General features: G+C 40.9%; 1 protein-coding gene across 5 annotated transcripts in view; it reads left to right on the top strand.

Moving 5' to 3' along the window:
• Positions 1–2,581: 2,581 nt before the first annotated feature.
• Positions 2,582–22,333, top strand: part of CLTCL1 (clathrin heavy chain like 1) — a 59,289-nt gene continuing 39,537 nt past the window's right edge. For 4 of the 5 annotated variants that reach the window (XM_065568372.1, XM_065568371.1, XM_024105692.3 and 1 more), the window contains exons 1-2: positions 2,839–3,054; positions 18,804–19,011. In XM_065568372.1, the coding sequence (XP_065424444.1) occupies positions 3,013–3,054; positions 18,804–19,011 (250 nt within the window). In that variant the 5' untranslated portion in view covers positions 2,839–3,012. Of the gene's footprint in view, positions 3,055–18,803; positions 19,012–22,333 lie in introns of all 5 variants that reach the window. The other variant, XM_008168780.4, reaches the window with a different exon arrangement.

Genomic DNA, 22,333 nt, shown 5'->3' with positions numbered 1-22,333 from the left:
CTGAGCACGATGTTTTGAGTGGTGTCCATTTAACAAGAAAAATAAGGGAATACTGGAATCAGGAAGACTTGGCTAATTGGTAGAGTCTATCGGTATTGGGCATTAGGTAATTGCTGGATTTAGGAAGGTGGATTGGAGAGCAGAAAGAGACTAAAAGAGCCCATTTATTTTAAGAGTCTTTGTCATTAAACATGTAAATATTTGCTTATTTGTAATCTTTGCTAATAAAGTTATTTCTGCCTGTAAAGCTTGAGATTCTGTATCCTGCCAAAACTTTGAGCTTCCCCGAATTTTTGAACCCCTGATTTACATTCCTTATATCAGTCCTTAGGAGTCATAGCACCATAATCAGGGTTGGGTATAGTATGCAGTTTTAAAAGTAGACTCTAGAAGAAATTACATTAATGCATATTTTGGACTTGTTTGCATTTTGGAGCGTATTTATAAAGCTCCCAAAGACAAATTTCATCAAGTTTGTCTTTGTTACTAATTTCTTTAAAATGTAACATTTAAAATGAGTCAAGTTCTCTATTTGTAAAATGGCTGATTTTGCAAGCCCATGATTCCAACCCTGAAGATTTCAAATATTGTTCTCTGTAAATGATAAATCATAGGCCCCTTGATTCCATTAAGCTTTACTGTACAATCAGCAGGGCCGGCTCTAACTTTTTTGCTGCCCCAAGCAGCAAAAAAAAGCGCCGCCCCGCTAAGCCCCCCTCCTCCGCCGAGCGCCACGCCGCCGGAAACCCCCCCCCCCCCGAGCGCTGCCCCCCTGCCTCGCGCCGCGCCGCGCCACCGGAGCCCACCCCCCCGCCGAGCGCGGCGCTGCCGGAACCCCCCCCTGAGCGCCGCGCCCACGCCACCCCCCCCCCACCGAGCGCCATGCGCCACACTGCCGGAGTGCCCCCCGCCGAGCGTCGCGCTGCCAGAGCGCCCCCCCGTGGAATGCCGCGCCACGCTGCCCCCCGCCACCCCAAGATTGGCTGCCCCTTACCAGGTGCCGCCCCAAGCATGTGCTTGGTTGCCTGGTGCCTGGAGCCGGCCCTGACAATCAGGGAGTCCAAAAGAAATTAAACTTGCTGATCATGCAGCAGCCATGACTGTGCCACTTTAGTGAACTAAATAATTCCTATTAAAAAAAATCATTGTTTACCAGAGCTGGCTAGTTTCAAATTCAGGGGACAGGAGTGGGTACCCTCCAAAATTGCCATGTAGGGAACAGGTGGGAGCACCAGCCCTTAGATTTTGGCAATCACGATCATCAGTTTGAATGTGCGTGAGGTGGTCAGACAGATACAAGCAGAAATATATAATTTATGTGAATCAATAGACTATGTCCTGCATGTGGATTTGTCTGCACACAGTTTTTGGACCTGTTTAACTGCATCAGTTTAGAATCCTTAAGTGATCAGCTTTCATCCCAAAGCATAATAGATTATTGCAGTTGAGCATGAATACTACAACTATCAATGTTATTATTCACCTCTCTACCCAATAATGATAATTCACCAACTGAGGGAGAGAGGGAAAGAAAAAGGAAATGCTTATGCACCCAGTGCTTAACATAAATAATAATTAGCCATAAAACTACTGAGCCACATTTTTAATGCAGCATCATTATTTGACATAGCATGTTACCAATGTAATTACTCTGCCCCAAGATAGGTTGGGGTTACCAGGGATTCCAACTATGACTCAACCTCTACTTTAAATAGCCAAAGCCACTACTAGCTCTGTTAGCTAACACTGTGCCAAGCTCATAAAACATTGTCTGTGGCCTAGCCACCACAAAAAGGGAACACTGTGCCACACTAAATGGGATACACCCAGTTTTTGGCATGATTTTCACAGACATTAAGTGCCATTAGTACACATTGACTTCAATCAGAGTTGGGGTTAGTATCTTTGAAAAACAAGCTATTTGCTTGAATTCTGAAAAAAATAGGGGCTGGTAGAAATTAACAGTTTGCTGGCAGGGATTTTTGTTCTGGCCTTTGTAATGCACAGGATGTAGATATTACGAGAAAGATTGATGGTGTAGCAGAGGGAATTCTGCTTATGAACAATTTGATCACCCACTCTGTAGAATATGATCGGGATGGGGGCGCGTTTTGCCAACCCCAAGCTTTTCCTTCCTTTTTGGCAGTGAGTGTGTGTGTGTGAAATTAACTGCCTTAGTATTAAATCACAAGGGAAACCCTCTTGCTGCTGCTGACAGATCAGCTTTGACAATAAGGGAGATTTAAAGAGAACGGTGCCAGTAAGATTTTAAAGGTCTCCATGAAATACATAGGGATGGAGTGGGACCGGGAGAGGGGCAGCTTCTGAAAAGCGTCTTACAATAAAGGCAAATGCTATCTGTGCCCTACCATAGAGGCAATCGATATTAATGGAAAAGAAGGGAGCCTCTCTACCCCCCAAACGAGGAAGCCTTGGCAGCTCTGCTGGAGTGAGAGCTCTGCCCTGGGCAGCATCCCTGAGCCTGGCCCCACTGCAGGGATCCTGGACCAGCTAGGTGGAGGATGAGGGGGTGGGGGTCAAATCACGTGACACCTTGGGGCAGGACCGGACCCAGGCTCTTGCGGAAGGATACCTAGGTCTCGTCAACTGACTCTGTCTCTCTTCTGGGTTGTGCATCTCTTTAGAGGATGAAGCCCCTCCACAGTCCCGTTATGAAAGCGGTGATGCCTTCTCCCCCCTCCAGTGGGAATGGGAGATGGAGGGAGAAAGGTGGCGGACGGGTGAGGCTAGTGAAGGGACTATTTGTTTGGAGACCCCGGCAGGCTGAGGAGCGGAGTGATTCCGAACAGGGTGAGTGGGCCCGAGGTCTGAGTCAGAAAAGGAGCTGAGGGGGCTGGGGACAAGATCCTTGAGCGCCGTTCTGCGCCTGCGCCGCCCCCCGTCTCCTCCCTGCCTGTGTGCGTGCGGGGTACAGCAGCGCCTGCCCCTCAGCCTACCGCGGCCGGGTCCTGCGCCTCTGCCCTGGGCACCCTGCACGGGCTGCGCGCAGCCATGGCCCAGATCCTGCCCATTCGCTTCCAGGAGCACTTCCAGGTGAGCGGCGGGGCCTGCGGGGCTTGGGTTGGGAGCGCCCGAGCGTCCTCTGCCCGGCGCCTGGGGTGGGGGCTGCGGGCCGGAGAGGTGGGGCGGCGGCCGAGGCTGCTCTCGGGGGTCAGGGCTGTGGGAAGCCTGTATCGGGGCGTAGATCTGTCTGGGGGGGGGCATGGAGAGCGGAGACCCCCCATGGAGGGCCAGTGGAGGGGGGAGCGGAGACCCCCCCCTCCCGTGGAGGGGCCAGTGTAGGGGGGGGGAATGGGGAGCGGAGACCCCCCCTCCCTGGAGGGGCCAGTGTAGGGGGGGGGCGGGGAAATGGGGAGCAGCAACCCCGCCGGAGGGGCCAGTAGCTGTTAGGGTGTGCGTGGGGTGGCCTTTCTGCCATTCCCTCGGGCTCCCCCTCTGCAGGCGGGACCATGTGGAGGATGCACACAGACTGTGCCTGCCTCTTGGCTTGACTTTCCCACGTCGTTGCACAAATATCCCTGTTTTAGACTAATGCAGGGGAGGGCTTGGGTTGAAGCTCGCTTGTGGGGAGTGGGAATGAAGTCCGCTTAAGGTGCGGGGTCTGGAACTGGCCCCCTCATTCATTGCTATCTCTGTTTTTGTTACAGCCTGTGCTATTTGTGCAGAGTCACTCCCTGCCTGAGTGACTCTCTTTTTAGGGCTGAAGGGGGAGGTCTCAGAGCTGCTTGTGGGCTTTACTCCAGCAACGGAGTGTATGAGGAACAGGGATTGGCATTATTTGTCTCTGGGGCTGTGGGCAGGAGCTTTAGTTTAGGTGAGCTCCCTAATTTTACACTGCTGTGTTTCATAAATGCCCATCAGTCTCCTGATTGCAGAGATTCCTGGGGGACCTTGCAGCTTGTGCTGCAAATTGGGAGGGATTTTGCAAGATAAGGAGCAAAAAAATAAAAAAAAAATCTGGACTTGGAAGCTGCCCACCTTCCTACAAAGAACACTAAAACCCTCCCTAAAAATGATCTGTAGCTATTTTCTTTTTCCTCTGTAAGGAATAATGGCAGCATTGGAAAATATCCATGAATATAACAGGGCAAATGTGCTTGAATGATGGAAACAAGCTACAGCAGCGATGTATAGACTAACATATTTTTCTATGAATTGGTGATTGGGGAGGATGGTGTTTGTAAACTAAAAGTGAGGGGAAATAGCTGCTTCTGAACAGGCAGTTCAAGGCAGGAATTAAATGAATTCACTAAATGAATGAGAGAACAGGAAATGGACTTGGCAAGTGCTCTTGTCTTTGCACTGTCTCTGTCAAATTAGCATCCATTTCAAAATGTCAGTTGTCTGTCACAGTGCAGGTTTATTGACTTTAAATGTTCTCTACAGCATTTTTTGACTTTATTACATGCCACTCCCCCTGTCTACTTGTGTTGAAACTTGCATTTTGTTTTCCCCTACTGAGCTTTAGAAACTCTATTTACTATTAATATTGTGCCTTCTTTTGAGATGCTGTTTATTGTTTAAAATGGGAAGGATGGGTCGGAAACTGACAAACTTCATTTAGAGGCTATCTCTTTTCCTTCTTGCTTAACAATAGGGGAGCAAACCCTTTCTATCCCAACCAGTTCCTCATGGTTTGTGTTCATGAACACTTGAACATAATACTGAGGCAGGAAGTGGGAACTAGCTGGTATGGACAAAAATTATGATTAAACATGACTTTCCCTAAATTAGGGATACTTATAAGCGTGCCTCTATATGTAGCATCTTGTCTGCTGTTACTTAACTATTTGAGCAAGCTAAGCTAGAAGGTCCTCCTGAATGGCTTACTTTTTTTTTTTAAGTTCAGGAGGAGAGTGTTTAAAATTTGTGCAAGCACACTTGTCTCAAATTACCTCTCCTTCCTGTCTGACTCTGGCTCCCTTTCTGTTATTGCCAGCCCTTTTTAGATAACCAATTGTTGCTGTGGGGACAGGATTGAGTGCAAACAATACTAAATTGTTTCTGAATAATCAACCATTTAAACTTTGAAGTGCATTGTAGGTGTAACTTCATATATGGTTTATAAAGGGGAAGTGGTTGTTAGAGAGGTGTTAATTTGAAAGTCAAAGCTTACTGAGTAGCATTTTAAATATTTGAAGTAAAATTGGCTATTAAAAGGGTCAATTTCATTGGAGAAAATGAAGCCTCTGCTCCTATTTTGTTAACTGCACTCAAAACTGGATTAAAATCCTTTTGCCAAGTTTGATCCTGAACATGCATAAATTTACAAATTCTGGAGAAAAGTGAGGGGGGCTAGTCAATTCATTAACTGTCCCCTAATGCCAAAACAAAATGTGTGAAAGACTTGTGGCAGTGGATATTATGACATGGTGTAAAATACTATTTTGTTAGCTTATTGAGTTTTTTTAATTTTAGAGGGTTGTTGTATAGTACTGAACTTTCTTCCAGCCTATCATAAAAAAAAAACACTATCTGTAATTATACATTTTACTTTGCATTATTGCTAGATGTTTCTGACTTCTTACACTTGGCCATTTAAATGATTAATGTTACACTTCAGGCATGAGTAATTCTAAAATGACTAAACCATACTTAATGTTAGCAAAACATAGCTTTAACTTGCCTCAGTGCATTTCTAATACTGTATGGAGTTCGTCTATATAACAGTAATCCTGCTTAAAGAAAACATTTTTCTTGAATAGTGATGAAATATAGGTGAAAAGCTCTCTAGGGAAACTTGAAATATTACCAGCTGTAAGAGATGGTGTAAACTAGGTAATCAAAGTTAAAAACATTGAAAAGGGAATTGTATGCATCTAGAAATGGGTAAATGGACCAAGTCAAAAATAATTCAACAATATGCCTGCTGCCTTAGGAGGGTGGGGGAGAAAGACTGACGAAGACCTACTAGACTTTTGAACATATGCAGCAGTAGATTCAAGTGGTTATGATGTAGTCATGGTGGTGTTTTGAATGGACTTCCATATCAAACAATACCTTGCAAGTCATCTTTCTTCAAGAATCGGTGGGGAAGGCTTCTTAAATTCCTCAAAATAACATCTTCCAACCTCATTTGTGATCTGCCTCCTGAACTGCTTTCTTCAACTTTAGGTCTATTAAACTTTCTATAAAGGCATATCTACCACCTTCTGCACATTAGACATGACCTCACTATTGTGATTCTTATTCTCAACTAGTGTAAAACTGCAACTTGTTGGATTGTCGAAGTATCTTCTCACTTGTGATGAAATCAAACTTATCGGATTTCTCTAACTTTTGACGCTGAGAACAGTTTGATTTCCTCTTCTGAGCTGTTAACTTGCCATGTTTCTGCTCCATGTAAGTTGTCATCACTCCTGCATTGAACACTCAAATCTTAGTTGTCACATAGATATCCTACTGCCCAAACAGGCCTCTGAAGATGCCAAAATGCCATTGACACAATAATAATCTGCTGTATGACATCTTTGGTTGACAGCAGGAGGTTCTGTATCTCATTACCCAGATGTATCTCATAGATGTGTATAATGCACCTAAAGCAATCTAATGGAGGATTCTAGTGATCATTCAGACAATAGTTAATATTGCTTGACAGCCTACATTGGTCTAAAACCCTATGTGAATGCTGAACTACCAACACAATGCAAACTAAATGTGAAAGATATCTATAGTTCACAAGTGTAGTTCCCACAATGTAGTATAAACTGACACGGAATCATGAGGGAGTGAATGCAATGAAGGAAAATAATCAATATTTAGTGAATTAATGGTATGATCAGTGCAGTAAAAAACTTGAGCTCTGTTTCAAGGAGTTAACTGTCTGAACAAATTAACTGATCATCCTATAAACTTGTTTTCAATGTAAAGCCATTTTAGTGAATAGTGAAAACTGGCGAAGGTTGTCTCAGAACAACCTTCTAATCAAATCAGTAGTACTTCAGAGTTTGCTCCCCATGATCATCTGGTTTAGCCCTCTGTTACTCTGCAGCAGAATACTATGCTCCGTTCTGGCTTCATTATCACATGTCAAGTTGTTTGGCACACAACTGTTCTTAACCATGTGCATTGTAACTGGGATGATTCAACCCACACCAGTACATGGCTCCCTGTGTTAAGCAGCATCACTCCTCCGTACATCTGTTGTGAGGCTGCTACAGCCAGAATGGTTGAGGAGATCAGGCCCCAAGCCTACCACTATACAGACCTCTTTGATCACCCAAGAGCACTTTTGCCCTACCCAGCTCTCTGCGATATAGATGCCATGAAGAATGGTTTGCATCTGGTGTCAGAAACCTCTTTTATAGCTGACCCAACCATGCATATACCCATCTTTGATTTGCCATGCTACTCGTGGACCCTTCAGTTTTGAAGAGGGCAGGGTCAATGTGCAGCAGGCCTTCACACCTGAGGCCAGTGAGAGGCTCCCACATGTCAGTGTGGTCAAAGATCACACTGACAACTGCCCTTGAGCAGATTTGATGGTGGTCTGAGAGCTCTGTATTTAGGTGATGGGGCTGCCACAAATTGGCTTGGCAAGCTGAGTGTCTGCTAAGGAAGGTGTGGATAGTAGCTTAAGTTTAACTTTAGATCTGTCAACCTATTGGCTAGTAACTAATCTTTTTCTACTAGAGAACTGAACCTAATCTTATACATGAGCTTTTTGGGACTCTTACACTGGAGGATCTTGACCCATACCATTATAAGATTCTGAAGTTCCCCTGTTCTCATTATAAAGCAGAATAGTACACCAACATGCCTGCACACTTTTCTAAACAAATAGGCTAAAAATTACAATTATATTGTCTGACCTGAGCCTCTCTGCAGGAATTACTGTCAGTTTTGCAACAGGCCTGTGACTCAAGATGAACAGTAGCGGCACTAGACTGAGCAAGGCTTTCATGGATCTACTGCAGCTAAATATTTGACCTCTGAGGAAAGTATTCATAGAATATTTGCAAGTTATAAATCCATGTTTCTTGGAAACATGACAACTTAACTAAATGTTACTGTATCCTAAATTTTAGTAAATGTAGTTCTGACTTTCATACTTCTGATCTTAAGCACTTTGAGCTGTCCAAGAGGTCATGATTGCTGTGAGTGACTTGTTCTGTAGTGGATAGAAAAGTATGAAGCATAATAAAGAGAACTTATCTTTCTACTAAACATGTAAACTGATTCAGTTTTCTGACATAAGCATTGAATTGTAACCAAAACCCAGTCTCCTCTCCTATGCAATTGTCACTTAACACTGAGCAATGATAAATGTACAGAGATTTGATTCAGAAATCAAGAGGCAGCATTCTTATCTATTTTGGTGATGGTTTGTAGGGCTGTTGCCTTAAGCTGTCAGAGCACAGCATGATGGAGTCCGACAGTTCTGTATAGCTTCTTTTTTTTTTTTTTGAGGCAAGAGGGTGGGGATGGACTTAAGCTTCTATTGTAATTAGTCTCCTGTTGTATGCAAACAGTACTGAACATTTACAGTGTGTACATGTCTGTAGAACTGCTGTTTAGAGCTAGCTCCCACCATTGTCCAAATACTTAAGGGTTTTAGAATCTTGAATTGCCATACTGTAAGTTATGCCTGCAGAGGAGATACTTTACTATAGTCAAAATTTCTTGGACCAATCTCACCTAAAACTCCACTATTTAGTGGGAGGAGGAAATAAGCAAGTATATAGAGTGCAGCCTGACTAACTAAACTGGTCACTTCATACCCCTTCACCGTATCTAAAGGCTATAATTGAAATGCTTGTTGGCCCTTATTATCACCACTGCACCACACTGTTGTTTTCTGACCCTCCACTCAAGTAGACCATTTGGCAATAACCTGACTAAAAACTTTAAGGCTGTAGACATTCAGATTTAGCTGACTATTACTGGTAGGACTAATACTTGCCCCAAGAAACTATCATTAATTTAGATTTAAACATCCTCTGGGGAAATAAACTGACCTGATTAGGATGAGCCAACAGAATAGGAAGTAATATCCAGTAATTTTTCTGCACTTCATACTAACTGCTTTGGTTCTATGGCATACAATAGCTTTATAATGGAATGGAATGAAATTAACAAAAATGGATTTGTCAATAAGGACTGAAGGTTTCTTTGAATACTAATTACAAAAGAATGCACATGTACTGTGCTTTCGCCCGACTCTGTAACAACATGCACCCCTCTCATTAAAGTGTAGTGCAAAAGGTGTGGAAGTAGAATTAAATAGTTCATGGCACATGCGTAGGCCTCAGAGTAACCCGCAGGTTCGCAAGACTTTCCTTTTGGGACCTAACACACTTGCATTTTTGTCTCTAGGTGACAGACTAATCTGATCTACATATGGTGCTATTGTGTGGTTGGTCTCAACTTTGCCAATAAGGGACCTCAATCCACATTATCAAACCTAATGACTATTAAAAGTAATGTTTGGCAGAGCACATAGTGACCTAGGACTGAAATTACATGTATTCTGCAAGTCAGATGCAATATTAACTAGGTATTGGGTAAACTTGACAGATATTTGACACCATGCTGAGACTATTTAAACAGATAAGGATGGAAAAAGCATAGTCAAGAACTCCAGTGTAACCTTGTTGCTTTTAGGAACTAATTCTTATATATTTTTTTTTTAGCTTATACTGGCTAGTTTAGCTCAAACATTTTACATACATCAAATTAAGCAAGAATAGACCCAACAGATGGAGTTTTTCCTTGTCTCTACACTTCATAGTTAAATATCACGACACAGCACGATAGAAATACATGTCTTACATGAAGTTAGGTTATGACAGGTTTTTTTTGATAAATGTGATTTGCTATTAAACTGTGTTCATCCTGTTCTAGCATAATAGAGGGGAAGTAATATTGACTAAAGGTACTCAGATCCTACAAAAACAACTTCCAGGGCTGTCACTGTAAGAAGCAGGAAAAAGCTGAATTAATATAACTTAGCAGGTGAGTCTTCAAACCTGACACATCTCACTACACAAAATAAACTGCATAATTTCTCAATGAAACTCTAGGCATTCACCTGTAACTATATTACATTCTAAGACCAAATAGTTGTCTACAGAAACTTAGTGCAGGATATAGACTTAACCCAGAATTTGACTCAAAACCCCAGGTAACTTGGTTCACAATTGGCAAGGTGGACCATTAAGAGTCTAGTCTAGAGTCTGGATTACTTTATAGCATTTATGAAGTCTACCAAGTGGTGCCTTTTAGCCATGTCAGTTCTGTGACTTTTTTTAAAATGCATACCACCTTAAGTGGTAGCATATAGATGGCATGACTTGTACCATATTTTGTAAATGGAATTGTCATTGGGGAGGAAGTGTTAGAGGAAGCTTACCAGGTGGAGTAGTGCAAATCACTCTCAAGGGGAGGTGAGCTAACTTTGTAACTTAGTGGCAGTTTGTGCATCTAAGTTACAATTTGACTTATATATATAAGCCTTTTCTTGTCTCTATCAATGTGCTTTTCTACAAAATAGGAAGCTGTGTTCCTTATATGTAGCAGCTAAACATGTTCTGATGACCATTATCTCACTGACTTCACCTGAAACTAAAAATGCTATGATCAACTTGAGAGCTACACTGTAAAAGATACTCTGTATATATGCTGGGGATGGGGATGGAAGGCTTACATTTAAAAAGCTCTAGAATGTAACTGACTCAAACATGGGCTGATCTCAAGGCTTGTTGCATGTTGACTATATATCACTTCTGAAGCTGCTGAATTTTGCCCTTCTAAAAGAAAGCTATGGAGAATAATCCTAGTGTTATCTAGAATAATAATTCTGTCCTGCAAGAACTCCTGCAAAAAAAACATGCTTTGTTAATCAGAGGAACAGTTCTGTTCTAATGAATTCAGTATCCCTGAAATTTACATCTGAGTTTGTTTGCTGGTGAAATAAGATTTGCTAGTAGATCAAAACTATATTTAGAGAATTAGATTTGGGTGTCCCATGGAAGAACTGGGCTTTGCTGAATAAAGCTTACCCTTGCTTCTTGCGACATCATGTGGCAAAACATCCCACTTGACCTGAGTGAAGTAAAGTAGCAAACTTTGTACTAGCAGGTAGAAGTTCTTGCATCAACTTATAACAAGTGTTGCATTTGTGTAGACTAGTCATCTTACAGAAGAGGTTTAGGATTGAATATATAGTGGATTGGAGCCAGTGGCAGAATGATGTAGGCTGGCTTGCATTGGGCCTGTTGGCACTATATAAACGCTGCTCAAATATTCCCAAGCTTATAAAAACGTAAGTCCTTTGCCTTCTGCAAAATGGCCTCAGGTTAGGAGTTTCCTCCCAACTTGAATAGATGTGGAAGCTCTTCTAATTTCAGAATTGAGAAGATTATACCAATCATAACTTTTGTGTATTTGTCTCGTAACAAATTTGTTACGAGGTCATTGTCATCACTCCAAAAACAAAACTTCATATAGAAGTTTCACTACTAAATTTCTACCAGAATACTATCCAAAAGGATAAAGGCAACTTCAGGAAATAGCACACAAGTGTAACTTTTTGTGGCGAGTTGAGCTGTGCTTCAGTGTAGCAAAATTCTGCATTCAAACTAGCAATTAGTAATGCTAATGTGTCTACTTTTTCCAGAGGTGAATGCTCAAAAACAGATATTGATGTACTTTAATACATCAGCGTGTAAAGATGTGACATATAAACATAATCTAGTTCTCTTTATTCAGTGGGCTTTGGTGTTCACTGAAGGCTAATCCTAATATTAAAGTAGGCTATGTTAGGACTGCTGTCAAGACTTCCTATTCATAACCATGTATTAAAGTCCTAATATTAAATACCTCAAATCTCCGGCCATTCCCATTTGGGTCAATTATGTGCAATTGCAGACTTGATTGGCTGATACTTGCTCCTAGGCTACAATGAGACCAATGTACTTCACTATCTCTCAGGAGCCAAATGAGCCTACTGTGCTATCTTGCCTCTTATTTAATGTACTAATTGTTTAATCCATGCTTTATCTTATCCCTCCAGATTTACTTCAGGTGGCAGGTAAAGGTGAACTGCAAAGGCTAAACTCTTCTGTACAAATCCAAAAAAGGAATTGCTTATTAACTGCAACTTGTACAGTATTCACCACTGGAGGCACTTGCTGCCGCCACCATCATCACAAGATCTTAGAAAACTGAACTGCAAATTTGTGAGGTTATTCTGACAGAGGAGCCGACAAATAGTATAAACAAAGGGGGTAAAGGGTTTCTATGTGGGGGACAGTTCATCAGGTTAACGATACTGTATAATCCCTGTGTAAACACACATTCTAGTACAGTAATTATTTTTGAGTGTAGTTTAAACCCAAACCCTTTTTGTACTGAAATAAGGGCCTTTACAGAGATTATCCCAATTATATTGGTTTAAAGTCACACCTTTTTAGGTTAGACTTTTTTCCCCTGTGAAGACAAGACCTGGGAATAGAAATGTAGAACAGAATGGTAGTTTTGATAGCTCTTTGAACTGTAAGTCCTTGTTGGCTTCTCTATCAAACTTATCCAGCTCTGAAGGCGGCAACATTAAAATGCTAGTCTTCTAAAAATAACTATTTATACTCTGCATATTGCATACAAATTTTAACTGTTCAGTTGGCATTGTGGACAGCACATAGGGTCAGTTATGACAGGTAGCTTTTGGTGAGTTACTTCGAGATAGCTGTTCTTCCCATGGGATATAATTTAGCTAGCTAGAGAACAACATGTGGTGGTCGGGTGGGGGTGGGGGGGAGATATGCTAGTGAAGAGTCCTAACAGGACATTGTCTCTGCTCTAAGCTTTTTGTATCAGCTCTTAATAACTCTGAGGTTCTACTGTAACTACCACCTCAGGAATGGAGGTTTAACACTGAACAAAAGATTCTGTTTGTTCTTTCAAAAGTTGATGACTGAAAATTTACATAGTAACATTTCAGAGCTTTATTATACAGAAGAAAAATGCTGCATATAACCACTTTAATTTAAATGACACAAACACCAAGTTTCCTTACCTTGTCCAATTTTTTAAGCTTTCCCTTTTTTAGTATTTTGTTTAACACAGTATTGTGCTTGCTTTTTTTCTCTGCTGTCTGATTGCATATTTCCAGTACCAAATGTGGTTGACCAGTCAGTTTGTAACTGATGTTCTACTGTAGTATTGCAGGTGTTGGAAAGTTGCAGCTGCCCAATTAGCCTCATACACCACACTGGATGAAGGAGGAAAAGGCTGTAGAAGTACCAAGGTCATACTCTAGAAAATACTTTGAAAGCTGTCTAGCATACCTAAAGAAACAGCTTTCCACTCTGCCTTGGATAATGGAAGATTACTTCCACAGTTCTTCTTATAGGTGGGTTGGGGACATGAGGCTTATGTTCCTAAATGTAATCCTTGGAGAAGAATGGTTTAGACTCCCTTGGGCAGCTAAAGCAAGATAAAATATATGGAAGGGCATTCAAATGAGAACTGTTGGAAAAAGTTCTAGCTTAGACAACTTTATTTATGTTGTGCTTGAAATGATAGACTGACCATCAGGGTCACTACAAGGCTCTTTAGCATTAAGAAGGTTTGCCAAAGTTTTGATTTCCTGGGGATTTTAACTGTCTTGATCAATTGGTGAGGGGGGGGGGAACACTATGGCAGAAGGTGAAACAAACTTCTGAAAACTGTTTCTAGAGTTGGGTGCAGAATAACTTGACTTTATAGCTCAACTAAACAAGGCTTTATAGAATGGGAGAGTTGAGTTGGATAGTCCCAAGCAACCTAATAGCAGAGAGGGAGCATCAGTTATTATGACCATGAAACTAGACCTCTACCCCGATATAACATTGTTCTCGGGAGCCAAAAAATCTTACTGCGTTATAGGAGAAAATGCGTTATATCAAACTTGCTTTGATCTGCCGGAGCGCACAGCCCCCCCCCCCCCCCCCCCCAGAGTGCTGCTTTACCGCGTTGTATCCAAATTCGTGTTATATTGGGTCCCTCTATATCAGGGTAGAGGTGTATTGAAATAATGGGACACCTGCACATGGAACAGGGGAGAACACGTCTGAGTTTCAAATGAAAAGTGATACTGGGGGGGCAAAACCTGGATGTCAGAAAGCTGACTTTGAAAAAGTAAAGTCTTCAGGAGTCTTTATCCTATATCTGAAACAATACTAATGAGTGACTGATAAGCTATGTACATGACATCACTGAAGTCTAATCAGGGAGGAGGGTGATATGCTAAAGGAAAGAGTAAGAGTAATAAGTCAGGAGGGACTCTTACCCTCTTTTAGAGTATAAGTGGGGTAAATAGCATTTTTTGTGGGTTTTTTTTTTTGCTCTACTTCTAATTGAATAGTCTCTCAACAAGATTCTTGATAAGACTAAAATGAAAACTGGATTGCTAAAATACCGAGGAAGTAGAATATCCTGGGTAAAGAAGGGACAGATCTAGCAGTAGTTCACGGCTATCGCTACTGTAAAGGGGATGCAGGTCCCAAGAAACTGTTCCTTGTTGCTAGGTAGTAAGTAGATCTAAAATGGACAAAATACCAGATAAGGGCCTCCCAGCCTCTTTTGAGAAGAGTAAACATTTATATTTAAGTTCTAAAACCTCAATGGGATTCCCAAGCACTGTAAAATATTATCAATAACTTGGACAACTGTGTTGGTGAAATTTTAAGGAAGGTATACCATAATGACTCAGCATTGCAGGTTCCATGGGAGTCTGCAGGATAATCTAATCATATGTAGAGGATAAAATATCAAAGTGGCAGGGGAGGAGGGCAGCAGTGGGAAAATCACTTGTGAAGAATGGTATATAAGTGAACAGTAATATCACAGGATACAAAGCAAATACCAAGAGACTGGGATTATAGGGGACACGAAGTTCAGTGCTGGTTTACTGCTACAGTGAACATTATAGAAATGATAAATGAAGTCCAAGCAAAACAGGTTCCTCCCCCCACCTCCATTCTTTTTAAAGTTGGCACCTGACTTGGCCTAAACCCTTCTGGTTGGCTAAATATGGAGGCTTGAGGTAAAATGCCCGAGAATATACACTATTACTTCCAAATAAGCATGTGTGTCTTGGAGATTCTCTGTATGCACAAATAGTCAGTTTCATAATCTATATGATGGCTAAACTATAAATGAGGGACATGCTTAACTGGATATTTATGTAGAATGACAAATGATTCCTTCCTTCCCACTCTCTATACACTAGAGGAGCTCAGTCCCAAGTCAGAGCCTGTGACTAGGAGCAGAACTCCTGAGTCCTAATCCCTGCCCTTGTGGCCTTAGGCAAGCTATGTAACTTCACTGCTTATTAAAGGGTGGTAATACTTTACACTCCATGTACTTCAAATACCACTTCTTACAGTAACCCTTTGAAGTATTGTGAATTGGAAATATAAAATTCAGATAGTTAATGCTATAAATCTCTACTACAGGTAGCAAATGGCCTTGGCATATTACACTGGGGGCTGATTGTAAATGGCAGTCTTATACTTGGCAAAATATACTGACTGCATACACAGTTAGAACTCTTATCAAAACTCATAATTCAGAATCCTGAAATCTGACTTCAGCATACAATTTATGTATGCATAAAGTCTCTTCTTTTACAGCTCTTCACTTCCAAAACACCATAGTGAAGAGGCTGCCAGTGCTTAAACACAGCATGAACACCTTTTTGAATGAATGACCCACAGTGCACATGTTAGTTTGTTACCTGGGCATATTTAGATACTATGTTTTCATGTACAGCATGGGATGTAGGAGGGTCCTCCCTTGAATTGCCACTAGTGCATTTCTGTCTGAATGACTTCCCAGATGTCTTCACACCTGTTGGCTTTCTGCCTTACGTTTTCAGTCTTGTGAAGCAAACATGGGTCTGTCAGGACTAGCCCAGAATTACAGCAGTGCGTTTCAGCATTGCATTAGTAACAATTTAATAATTGGGAGTACAGAAGTGATCCCTGAGGCATCTTTAGAGATCTCAGCTAAGAGTACTGGACCACCAACAACAAATGTAATGTTATCCGTTACATACCTAATGTATGGTTTAGTGAGTGTCTCACTTCAGTTGTAGCCAGCTCTGATCAACCAGATCAAAACATATTTAATAGCTTATACATGACACCAACAGTATGACCTGTTCATTGCCTTGGTGACTTTAGTCTCACCTTAAAAGCACTGCTGGAATGGATTGGAATAATGTCAGTTGTGATATCCCTGGTGTTTTGGTTCTAGGGCAGTTTTTATTCACTTCTAGTACAATCAGAATGGGGTGTTAGTGTCAATCTCATTCAGTCAGAAAGGGAATCGTATTAGTTTAATTGACGCTTTTAAGAGATTAGCAATAAGATTCAAAAAGTCCATAAGTTAAGCTACTAGTTGAGATAGTGAGACTTGCAGTTTGCTATACTTGGAAGCATTTGGCTCTGTATCTGACTATTTACATATTCATAAAAATTAGAATTTGCTTAAGGCTACTTCTCCCAAAAAGATGGGCTCTGAAGTAGAAAACAGTAGAAGAATCAAATTCTAAACTAACCCTAAAGGGCTAAAATCTACAGGAGATGTTTCAAGTTTATAGTAACCAGTCATTAGCCTGAGAACCATAAAAGGAATATTAAATATAGTATCAAAATGGCTCCTTTCCACCATGACTGATAAACGTTAATTCTAGGTGGTGCTTTCTGCTCTGCTAGGACAACCACTGAAATTGGAATTTCTTTAACCAAGCCATCACCTAGGTTCAACTTTTTAAGTAGAAGATAGGTTATCTATCTAGAGATCACAGAAGATCTTAAGTTATGTACTTGAGTGATATGAGACTAAGTAGCATGGCGGTGAATTTGTATGTAGTAATCAACTGACCAGAATGACTGTAGTTATTGCTTTTCTGGATTTGATTCTTTCCCCAGTGGAGGTTTTTATGGATGTTCTCAAACGAAACCAGAGCTGGGCATAGCTGAATTTCAGTGACCCAAACAGTTGTTATCTGTGTTTGGCAATTTAACTTTAGAGCCTGGCTATAAGCTTTTTAGTGCTAATACTTGCCTAAAAATGAATGGGAAGGGGGCAGCAGGAGTGAGCAGCTGTTCCTTTCTTCAGACTTAGGGTATGTCTACACCACCCGGCGTGCAGCAATTGATCCAGCGGGGGCCGATTTATTGTGTCGAGACAGACGCGATAAATCGACACACCACCACCACCACCCCCCACACGCTCTCCTGTCGACTCTGCCTGCACCTCTCACGGTGGTGGAGTATAGGAGTCAACAGGGGAGCATCAGTAGTCGACTCACCACGGTGGCTTCACTGCCGTGAGTGGGTCTAAGTGTGTCAACTTCAGCTACATGAATAATGCAGCTAAAGTTGCGTAACTTAGATCGGTTCCCCCCCAAGTGTAGACCAGGCCTTAGACTGGGATTTTCCTGAGGCGCACATGTCTTGCCCCAGACACACAGTCCATTGATTGACAGTGATTCAGTCTTGCCCAGGTACAGTGCAGTTCCAAGTGCATTCTTCAGTCTAGGTTGAAATAGAAGTGCTGAGGCTTCTAATTCCCTTAAATTATTCGGTGATGGGGGGGGGGGGGGGAATTTGAGTGATCTCTAACTCCAGTTGAAACTTTGGCTCAATCCTGTTCTTGTACTACCTTGTATCTTTACCACTCTAAACTTCCACTTTAAATATTCAGTAATTTGTATCATCTCCTTTGCTTATTTAGAAAAGTCTCTCTCCAATTAAGTTCTGTTGCTCTTCTCAGCACCTTCATATTTGTCATTCTGGTAACAAGGACCCTAGTACCAAATATAGTATTCCAGGAAGACTCTAAAGCTACATGACAGCTCTCTGCTAGTAGGAACTTTAGTCTCCATACTAATATTACTTCCTTGATACAGGCCAGTCACCAAAATCTAGTCAAGGATGGACCTTCTGTACACAAGATTATTGCACTACTAGCTCTGTTATCAAGCTGCTAGTAGAAGCTCTCCATTAAATAGACTGTATCCTTCTTTAATGCCTAGAGCTTATAGGTAAGACTGCATCATCTTAACTAGCATTTTATCCCACTTTCTAAATCCTGAACTAAGACCAGGCAACTTGACACCCAGTCTAGCTGCTTCTGTTCTTTTGTTGTAGTTGCTCTGTTTTGGACTCTTACTTTAAAAAAAAAAAAATACGAATTCTATACCTATCAGAGAATGAGACAAGGTAGGTAGAGATCTTTTATTGGGCCAACTTCTGTTGGTGGAATTACAAGCTTTTGAGCTAAACAGAGCTCTTCAGGTCTAGGGAAGGAAGCAGTGTGTCTGAGTATTGTATTGGAGAATGTCAGACATGGTACACTGACAATTATCTATTGCACAATCATAGTCCAATTAAAAATACTAAGCTATTACTACCAAGCATCTGGTGCCTTGGTTCACATTATCCAATAGAACTGTTCATAAAACAATGTCTCTCTCAATCTTTTTATCTCAAATTGGGATGGAAAAATCAAAATAGCAAAAACAGTGAAACAAATTTAGACTACTCATTTTAAAAAATCCGTTTGAAGTGGTGTGTGTTCAGTCTTTTCCCTGTGGAAGACTAACAAAAGCACACTTTCTAATGGGGATGCTCTTCAACCTGCTATATCCAGTGTTCTATTTGTTTAGTTTGTGCTTGCATTCAGATTATTTGAGTAAGGAGAAATGCCTTGCTTCCAGAGAAGATTATACAAGCCATCAATTTATTAAACAAGTACTTGTTGAAGCATAAACAACTTTCTCTTTTGTTTAGCTCCAAAACCTGGGAATTAACCCAGCGAACATTGGATTCAGCACCCTAACAATGGAATCTGATAAATTCATCTGCATCAGAGAGAAAGTAGGGGAACAAGCACAGGTCGTGATAATTGATATGAGTGATCCAACTACACCCATCAGACGTCCAATTTCTGCAGAAAGTGCCATCATGAATCCTGCTTCTAAAGTCATTGCTCTGAAAGGTGAGTTGATGCTGTTTTCAGTAATATCTAACATGCAACCAAACATGGCAACTTTCAGCCAAAAGGCAGTTCTGAGTCTGTAGTGAACCTTAGTTTTATGCAGGACTTGAGTTTCTCATAAGTTTTTTGACTGTATGGTCTTGGTTATAGTATCCACTCTGTCTTGGATTTAAGAGGTTGAGCTAAGCTTGCGTACACAGAGTGGTAGTAAGCCAAACCCCTGTAGAAATGTATGACTGCATTCCATCCTGAAACTGGGAGGGCATTGGATATGGAGAGTCCATAAACTTTGGACTCTCCTACTTAAACAAATTTGCTGAAAAGGTCTTTTCAAAGACCTAAGTGCCAAGACCAGCGTGCTGAGTGAACTTTGCAGAATATGTATAGAGAACACATCAGACTACTGTGGCAGGGTAACAGATGTGAGAATGAAGGCCACTGTACAGCTTTTTAAAATGTAATCTAAGTCTAAATGTGTATTAATGTCCTTAACCTCAAAATACCAGATACATTTTTAAGTATCTGGAAAGATGTTAATGTTAAAATCATAAGGACAGCCAGTAGCTTATTGTAAGCTGAAATACTTGTCTAAATAGACATTTTATACTTAAAAGTTGGCAGAAGTCACAGACTTAAAGTGGAAATTTGTCTCTGGTGCTAAAACTTTTGAATGCAGAATATATAATAAACACTTGGAAAAGGGGTTTTTGTGATTAACTTTAAGCTAGTTAAGTTGCTTTTGGATTTCTGGGTACCACTTCATGAGCTACTGGAGCACCATGGAATAAAGACTTCCCAGCCTTTCAGAAAAGCAGAATAACTTGCAAGCTAGTTGTTTAATCTTTGAAATTAAATGCTTCACTCTGTTACTGACTGTGTACTTTTCTTCCTGCATTCTTGTCTTAAACAGATGGTGAGTTAACTTGTCCTGACATTTCATGTTTTAGTGGTACAAAATGGTCTAATCTCATAAAAAGTACTGAAATATTTACCAATTGCCATTTGCTATCCTTTTTTACTTTACAGCTAATTGGGAATTTGAATCCTCAACTTAGTAACCGCAGAGGGAAGAAAACCTTCTCCCTTTTATTGATGTGCCATTTACCATTTGGTTGCTTTGACTATTGACTGTACCAACTAAAGACAATATTAATATATGCAATTATAGTACAGTTGATAGACAAAACTGAGTCGCAATACTTTTATGAGAGACCTTTGCTAGCATGACGTCTTGTGTGCCAGTCATTTCTGCCTAAGTGTGCTATGTAGTCTGAAAAGTCATGGTGATATTATCTAGGGGTCCAAGAAATCTGTCTAAAATTCAGTTTTGAAAACTGGAATAGGTTCTCTGTTTTCTACCAGCCTAGACTTGAGGTCAAGGCTGTTTTTTAAAGCAAATAAACAGTCAATGTTTTGATTCCAACTCAAATTGTATTTCAGCTGTTGCATTTCCTTCAGACTACTGTGAACAGCCTCCATGTCTGAGAGGTGGGCAGAGGTGCTGAACAATACACTTAATCTCTTAATTGGTATTCCCCTGAGGTTCGGTACCACATTGATTGGCATCCACTCGCCTTAATCCTAGTCTTGGACCCCTGTAAAGCAACCTGTTGGCAAGGAAAGTGCATCCTGTGTACTAGTAAAACTTCATCCAGCACTTAAATGGAAATCAGCCTGCCCTGATCTGAAACTAACCTACTAACTATAAAATGGGTTTAGTGTCATCCAGCCTCTAACAATCTAGATTTATTTTTACCAACATTAGACTTGGTCAAAGGCAATATTGTCCTGCTACTGCAGTGTGAATGAGCTAATGTAGTCTTCCGAGAGATGTCATTAGACAATGTGTGATGTCAGAGTGCTAAATAAAAATGTTTGTCAAGGTCCCACAAACCTGTGGGGTGACACGGGAGATACAGTATCTCCAGAATGGATGTGGGTGAAAGGGGGCGGGGGGGCAAGGGGTGTTTAAAGACCAGGGATACTGTCACTTGCTTGGCTATCTTTGGACTATGGTACATAAACTATGGAATTGCAACAATATGACTTTCTTTCATAAAAATCCAGTTTCCCAAAAATGTAGACTAGATCAGACTTTCTCTAGCATTTAATACTTTGCTCCCTGACTAAAGGGTAGAGCAAGCCAAACTTTCCCTGCTGATGGATTGTGAAGACAGCAGTCTAAGCTGTTACATACCGTACCTTTTTTATAAAAGTATGCACCATGACTGAGTTGCTCACTAATGCTCAAATTATGAGCAACAGAATGTACAATCTCAATCTCCAATGGGAAATGAAATATTTCTAAAATTAGCAACTACTATGGGGTGTGGTATAAATGCATAAAAATTGCATTTCTGGATTGCATGTAGCATTCCCCTAGTGTTCTAAGTATAACACTTTTTTTGTCTTTGTATCCATGTATTTCTTTCTCTTGCTATGTTCTGTACCACAAGCACAAAACAAGTGGGGAATGCAGTTTTTTCAGACCGCATTTCCATACATTAATCATGGGAATGTAAAAATGCAATTTCATGCTCTGGTCTTACAGAAATGTACATTCTTCTCTCTCTAGTAGAGAGGACTTTTCCTATAAGTAGACTAAGGAAATTCAGACTTGCATTGACAGGGCAACTGAATGCCGGTGGGTTTTTTTTTAGTCACTTAATGTTTAAAACTTGAGTTTGGGCCTAATCCTTTTGAGGATACTATCTGTTGCAAGTCTTGGACAAGTAAGGTAATGGGATATTGGGGTAGAAGAGCAAAAATCTTGTGACACTTGCCTCTATCCTAACTCCTTATAGCAGAATGTTAACCATTCCAATAAATGTTACTTGGATAATTAGATGAAAACTATAACACCATACTACAACTTGCCCCTGAATGCAGTGCTGGATATAAGAAGAGAAGGCTCTCCTAAACAAGTCTGTTACCCAGTGATTAGGGTCTGTAAAATTCAGACCTAGAGTATAGTTTCCTTTCATTTTAAGATATACCATGATTGCCACTGCTCATTTTGTCCATTAGATCAGGGATCATTTAGCTGAGTATTCTGCACTTCTAAAACAAGTACTTTTTCAAATGTTAGAGCACAGTAGTTAGAATTGCTTCTAGACGTAGACATTGAATATGCACTTTAGGCATAGCTGATCCAGATCCTCCATTCTGAAATAGTGATGCCAGGATGACTTGAGCTGGAAACTTAAAAGCCCAGAAGACAGTCTGGGTGTCCTTCCTTTATATACATGATACATAAAGACACTCTGATCAAAATTAGCTTGCCTTAATCCTGCTAATATCTTCATTTGAGGCTATAGCAATT

The sequence above is a fragment of the Chrysemys picta genome, chromosome 15 (genome assembly GCF_011386835.1).
Source record: "Chrysemys picta bellii isolate R12L10 chromosome 15, ASM1138683v2, whole genome shotgun sequence".
NCBI lineage: Eukaryota > Metazoa > Chordata > Testudines > Emydidae > Chrysemys > Chrysemys picta.
Note: the sequence above shows the minus strand (reverse complement) of the source record. Positions and strands in the feature narration are given on the sequence as shown.